Source organism: Mizuhopecten yessoensis, unplaced genomic scaffold (assembly GCF_002113885.1).
Source record: "Mizuhopecten yessoensis strain PY_sf001 unplaced genomic scaffold, ASM211388v2 scaffold2507, whole genome shotgun sequence".
Lineage (NCBI taxonomy): Eukaryota > Metazoa > Mollusca > Bivalvia > Pectinida > Pectinidae > Mizuhopecten > Mizuhopecten yessoensis.
The window spans coordinates 39817-47226 of record NW_018404580.1 but is presented as its reverse complement, the minus strand read 5'-3'; the positions used below and the strand labels follow the sequence as shown (position 1 = coordinate 47226).

Sequence of the window (7410 nt, the reverse complement as noted above, 5' to 3'; positions counted from 1 at the left end):
TGTGGTATATATTTTGTGTGTTTTACTTGCCTGCGTTGACGCTGTGGTATATATTTTGTGTGTTTTACTTGCCTGCGTTGACGCTGTGGTATATATTTTGTGTGGTTTACTTGTTTGTGTTGACATTGTTGTATATATTTTGTGTGTTTTACTTGTTTGTGTTGACGTTGTGGAATATATTTTGTGTGTTTAACTCGTTTGTGTTGACGTTGTGATATATATTTTGTGTGTTTAACTCGTTTGTGTTGACGTTGTTGTATATTTTTTGTGTGTTTTACTTGGTTGTGTTGACGTTGTGGAATATATTTTGTGTGGTTTTCTTGTTTGTGTTGACATTGTTGTACATATTTTGTGTGTTTTAATTGTCTGTGTTGACGCTGGGGTATATATTTTGTGTGTTTCACTTGCCTGCGTTGACGTTGTGGCATATATTTTGTGTGTTTTCCTTGTTTGTGTTGACGTTGTGGAATATATTTTGTGTGGTTTTCTTGTTTGTGTTGACATTGTTGTATATATTATATATTTTGTGTGTTTAACTCGTTTGTGTTGACGTTGTGGAATATATTTTGTGTGGTTTTCTTGTTTGTGTTGACATTGTTGTATATATTATATATTTTGTGTGTTTTCCTTGCCTGCGTTGACGCTTTGGTATATATTTTGTGTGTTTAACTCGTTTGTGTTGACGTTGTGGAATATATTTTGTGTGGTTTACTTGCCTGAGTTGACGTTGTGGTATATTTTTTGTGTGTTTTACTTTCCTGCGTTGACGCTGTGGGATATATTTTTTGTGTTTTTTTCTTGTTTGTGTTGACATTGTTGGATATATTTTGTGTGTTTTGCTTGTTTGTGTTGACGTTGCGGTATATATTTTGTGTGGTTTTCTTGTTTGTGTTGACGTTGCTGTATATATTTTGTGTGTTCTACTTGTTTGTGTTGACATTGTTGTACATATTTTGTGTGTTTTACCTGCATGTGTTGACGTTGTGGTATGTATTTTGTGTGTTTTACCTGCATGTGTTGACGTTGTGGTATGTATTTTGTGTGTTTTACCTGCATGTGTTGACGTTGTGGTATGTATTTTGTGTGTTTTACTTGCTTGTGTTGACGTTGTGGAATATATTTTGTGTGTTTAACTCGTTTGTGTTGACGTTGTGGCATATGTTTTGTGTGTTTTACTTGTTTGTATTGACGTTGTGGTATATCTTTTTTGTGTTTTACTTGCCTGCGTTGACGTTGTGGTATATATTTTGTGTGTTTTAATTGTCTGTGTTGACGCTGTGGTATATATTTTGCGATTTTACTTGCCTGTGTTGACGTTTTATATATATTTTGTGTGTTTTACCTGCATGTGTTGACGTTGTGGTATATATTTGGTGTGGTTTAATTCTGTGGTTTTGTTGCTGTGTTTTATAATTTGACCTATTTACTTCCAAGTTAGTGTTATGAAAAGTAGATAAAGGTTATTAGTACACCTCCATATCAGAAAAGGAGTTTCTGTAACAGATGTATGACATTCTCACACTGACCGACTAAGGTTACTAACTACAGTCGGCGGTTTTGTTTCTTCTTCACTGGTCTAGTTTGTTACACAGAGAAACATATATATATAATATNAATCATTTTTTATCATAGTATTATGTATATATACTAGTAAATCTTCGAAATTATGTCCTGTTTACATGTTTAAACAGTATAAAACCAACATTTATGCCACTCGTATTTGTTTGATGTTAGCACATTTATTAAAGTATGCATGGCCTATATGTTTGTGTGTGTTTGGAACATCAACAGCAAGACTACCTGTGATGGTCACTGACACATGTGATACGTAATGTACCTGGGACCAGAGTTGTCTTGCGAGACCGAAGTGATCCCAGGTGTTATAAACAGTCTCATCAACCAATCAATTTTCAATTTTCAATTGAATCAATCAATCAACAATCAATTGAATCAATCAATCAACAATCAATTGAATCAATCAATCAATCAATCAATCAATCAATTATCAATCAATTACTAATCAATCAATCAACTGTTAAGGTTTTATTTCAGTGTCACTCAACAACATTTACAAAATTTATCAGAAATTTAATTTAACTTTTTTTTTTTAAATAGCTATTATGAGCAAATACAGAGATAGTTAAATTTATATTGTAAAGACCTCGTAGATAATATTTCCCGGTGCGATTTATTAAAAATAATATTATAAGCTGTCTTCCTCTGTTAAACATAAAATATTATAGAATTCAGCAAAAATGAATTACAGATCCGTGGCATCTTTTACTTTGACGAATTTAACAGGCGAGTTTCTTATTTCAAAGTTTACAACTAAAGAAAGCAGGAGGGTCATGATTATCTGATTTTACACTTTTTTTAGTCATATAAAAGAAAAACTATTTATGCCGTTTATGAGAATCAATTAAACTGATTTATATATTTTACAGAAAAAAGCCCATTTTGATCAAGGTGCTTTAACCAAAAGAGCTTCCCAATTAACAAAAGTTCCATTTCCACTGCAATAACGTTCAAGACGAAAATGAGGGGAGGTTACTATAAGCATGAAAAACTACCCCGGAACTCTCTAGTGTTTGGCCGAGTGTAGTACAGGGATCCTTAACACGAACATATATTTCTCAAATCCCTCTTTCTTGTTAAAGCATACATACTTTAATCAGGTGGATATTTCAAGTAAGAATATGTTATGGTAGAGGTATGACTTCCGAAAACATTTTTGTTTATTATTTATTTGTCTTCCCTTTTTCATTTTCGGATACCTCCTTTACGCAGTAGCCCTCTTTAATCCCCTTCCTCTGATTCCTAAGAGTCATGTACACCTAAAAATCATAGCTCAGGGATTACTATTGAATTTCATGTTTACATAATTTTGTAACAGGATTATAAACTGTATCCTTTAAAAGAGGTTCCGCCTGATATAAAAGTTAGAGAATCACTTACCTTCCCATTGGCTACTCCCAGACAGTGATTCTGCAGTGTAATTAACGGTTCTTTGTCGGACGAATGGACAAATGTTCCTACGACTGCGAACATCGGATTCATCCTTGGTTCCGGCATGTTGTACGTTAAACAGGTATAAAATACAGGTGTTGTATGGGTGTCTGACGTTGATCAGTCTATATACAAAACCGTAAAACGAATGCTTGATAAGATAAACATAATAATAATAATGGGAGTTGTCAGTATCGACCAATCAGCTTTAAATGTTTTATTTGAGATGCGCACGCATTAAAAAATCCCTAACAAATATTTTGCGTGTTTGTGAGTATAAAGACGTCACCAGTATCGTATTTCTATCCCAGTAGCCGTACCGTGTTGGACAATGGACTGACCTAGAATGTACAAAGTACACGGGGATCTTATTTTAGTCACATGATCATGTATACGGGGTTCAGTAAAGTCACAACATCACTGCACTCTAATGCTTCTCATATTTCACACAAACATAGACGGTTGCATGCCATTTGAAAAAAAGTTTTTATATGAAGTAGAGCATATCACAAGTCCTAGATTATAATAAAGGTTGTGATTTAATGACAAAATGATACTCTAGCCAAGGGATAACAAAAACGCTTTGAATAAAATCTATTCTGACTAAATTTTGGATACTTAGAAGCATATAACGCTTCAACGGATTGAAGTTAGTTTCAGTATTTTAAAGCACAATGTTCATTACAGTGCATAAACACTAGGAGACATGACATGAGATTGACAATGTACCTAAAGAGGATGGGTGACCTGAGATAGCGACAGTACATAGAGGGGAAAGGGGACCTGAGGTAGTCACAGTACATAGAGGGGATGGGTGACCTGAGGTAGCGACAATACATAGAGGGGAGAGTAGACCTGAGGTAGTCACAGTGCACAGAGGGGGAAGGTGACCTGAGGTAGTCACAGTACATAGAGGGGAGAGGTGACCTGAGGTAGCGACATTACATAGAGGGGAGATGTGACCTGATGTAGTCACAGTACATAGAGGGGAGAGGTGACCTAAGGTAGTCACAGTACATAGAGGGGAGAGGTGACCTGAGGTTGCGACAGTTCATAGAGGGGAAAAAGTGACCTGAGGTAGCGACAGTACATAGAGGCGAGAGGTGACCTGAGGTAGTCACAGTACATAGAGGGGAGAGGTGACTTGAGGTAATCACAGTACATAGAGGGGAGAAGTGACATGAGGTAGTCACAGTACATAGAGGGGAGAGGTGACCTGAGGTAGCGACAGTACGTAGAGGGGAGAGGTGACCTGAGGTTGCGACAGTACATAGAGGGGAGAGGTGACCCGAGGTAGCGACAGTACATAGAGGCGAGAGGTGACCTGAGGTAGTCACAGAACATAGAGGGGAGAGGTGACTTGAGGGAATCACAGTACATAGAGGGGAGAAGTGACATGAGGAAGTCACAGTACATAGAGGGGAGAAGTGACATGAGGGAGTCACAGGACATAGAGGGGAGAGGTGACCTGATGTAGTCACAGTACATAGAGGGGAGATGTGACCTGAGGTAGCGACAGTACGTAGAGGGGAGAGGTGACCTGAGGTTGCGACAGTTCATAGAGGGGAGAGGTGACCTGAGGTAGCGACAGTACATAGAGGTGAACGATGACCTGATATAGCGATAGTACATAGAGAAAAGAGGTTACTGAGTAACTCACTATTCAAGGACACGCTAGTATCTTCCATAGGTATCACCCAACTCCAGCAATGTGTCCAGTTCCTTGAGAACAAGTTGGATGATTTAGAACAGTACTCGAGAAGGAACTGCCTAAAACTAAAATGATCTTGTGTTATCTGCATGTAATGATACCCTGGGTATCAAGGTGACACTCAATGACATTAGTCGTTCGTATCGGGTAGGCCCAAAATCCTGTACATATCCACGTGATATAATAATAAGATTCATTTATTATCGCACTAGGGCCCTCGTATATGATGCCAGATTTAGTCTGTTTCCATCGCGTCGGACTTCCACCTCATCCGAACCTGATCATGTAGCCCCTTCTGCCAGCAGCCGATTCTATATCAACGAGGCCCTGACCAAACAGCGCACTGCAGTATACGCCAAAGCGCAGTGTTTAAAAAGATGAGGCCCAATGGGCCTGATTCGCTCACCTGGTATTAATATCACACAAATAATCTTAAAAGTGGACTAAAATACAGCTACAGGCAGAATATCAGTGTTTGACTCATAAGAACATATTAAAATATTTAAACATATGGCGCCTGTGACCTTGAATGTCAAATAAGGACATAAAATTGATTTATAGTTTATAGTCGTCCAACCCAGCATGCTTCTGGCAAAATATCATTACCCTGGACCTTTTGTTTATACAGAACAATTCATTTAAAGATTTAAACATATATTGACCACTGTGACCTTGAATATGGGTGAAGGTCATTCATTTGAAAAACTTGGTAATCCTTCATCCCAGCCAAATGGTTAATGGCCAAATATCATCACCCTTAGCCTTTTGCTTATTGAGAAGAAGTTGTTTTAAAGGTTTTAAACATATTTGACCCCTGTGACCTTCAAAATAGGTGAAGGTCATTCATTTGAACAAACTTGGTAGCCCCTCATCCCAACATGTTTCTGGCCAAATATCATCACCCTAGGCCTCTTGGTTCTTCAGAAGAAGTCGTTCAAAGATTTTAGCATATTTGACCCCTGTGGCCTTGAAAAAAAAATGAAGGTCATTCATTTGAACAAACTTGGTAGCCCTTGATTCCAGCATGCTGCTGGCCAGATATCATCATCCTAGGCCTTTTGGTTACTGAAAAGAAGTTGTTTAAAGTAACAATTTGACGCCGGGCAGACGGACGACGGACGGACGACGGACGCCGCACCATGGCATAAGCTCACTCATTTATTGCGCGGACGTATATATATTCGTCCGCGCAATACACTCGTGCTTTCTGATTCGTTAGAAAAACACAAGTGTGTGGTCTTGCATATGTATCATACATAAATCAGTCCGTATTTACTCATTGCACTGGTCATCCATTTTATTGCACATAACATTATGTGTTTTTTCCCACTTCCGGTCTACTGCAAGCTCGTGCACGGGTATACTGGTTGTTAAAATATCATATAGTAGACCGGAGTGCTAGCATTCCAATCAAATTTGTATGAATGTTATATTACAATATTTAAAGATTAGTATGGTTACTACACCCTATCAATATTCTTATACATATGTGCAGCTTCAAGACTGCATACATAAATGTGCTATAAAGATTATAAACGTTGATGTGTATCATATTATACATCAGGTAACGTATAGATCTATTACATATGTATTGCACGCTTTTGAGTCTAATATAAGCTTGTGCATCAGTATGTATACATTGGACTAAATTGTTCTGTTACTAATGAGCATGTGTAATGTCTAATATGGCTATTACACTATCCAAATTTTGTAATGCATATACCAGTATATACATGTAGCTATAAGGTTATAGTTAGTAAAATGTATGCCATATATTTATATATCCCTTATAAATTGTCTTACTTGTAATGGTATACTCACCATCAGAGACATATAGTATTTAATATAAACGTTGCCACATCTAGTGTGCACTCATGTGTGCAGAAGGTAAAATTGTTATGGTATACATAAAATAATTTGTGTAATAGGGGTTGTTACAATATATATTTATACAGAAGCAGTCGTTATCATATGCATTGCTTCAACATGTCAAGTGCCACAATCATATCCTCCCAAACCTCCATGTGTGTTACCCACCTGGCTCACCTGTGCTGGTGAAATCGAACGAAGTTAATATAAAATGCCAAACATGCATCTATTCATAGTACGTAGAGAGTGTGTACATGTAGCCTCCATGGCTGTAACGTTTAAAGCGTAAAGTAAACTACTTGCATTTGTATATATTGTACAACAAAGCAAACTGTGTGTTACGTAGTTATTTTATTATCATTATTTAATTAACATGACTGATGCCCTCCCCCTAGCCCCCACGACCTGTATACACCGATTTATAACTGTATGCATGTCCAATTGTTTGTATATATAAGAACGGTATGACTACCTATCTTTATTCTTCATTAATAATGTGAATTGCATCTTAATATGGTTGCTGGTTCTGACTCAATGTCACCCATGGAATAGTTTTTATCTATAATGGAAGATTTACTGTAACACAAGATACGTTAGCTTGTCAAGGACGGAAAGCATATTACCATTTAAAAAGAAAAATGAAAGATTTTGCCCTTAATACGGAAACTATAATGTCTTTATTCGATACATATGTTGCATGTATATTGAATTATGGGTGTGAAGTTTGGGGGCATAATGTATCGCCACAAATTGAAACAATCCATCTCCTTTTTCTCAAAGACCTATTGAATGTTAAGAAAACTGTCAATACTTCTATGGTTTAC

The 7410-nt window shown here is 37.0% G+C and overlaps 1 protein-coding gene across 1 annotated transcript in view; it reads right to left on the bottom strand.

Annotated features, from left to right (window-relative positions):
* LOC110446085 (guanine deaminase-like) overlaps positions 1 to 3165 on the bottom strand; it is a 25351-nt gene extending 22186 nt beyond the window's left edge. Inside the window, exon 1 of the mRNA XM_021491045.1 lies at positions 2956 to 3165. Coding sequence (XP_021346720.1) covers positions 2956 to 3072 — 117 coding nt within the window. The 5' untranslated portion in view covers positions 3073 to 3165. The remainder of the gene's footprint in view (positions 1 to 2955) is intronic.
* Positions 3166 to 7410: the final 4245 nt, after the last annotated feature.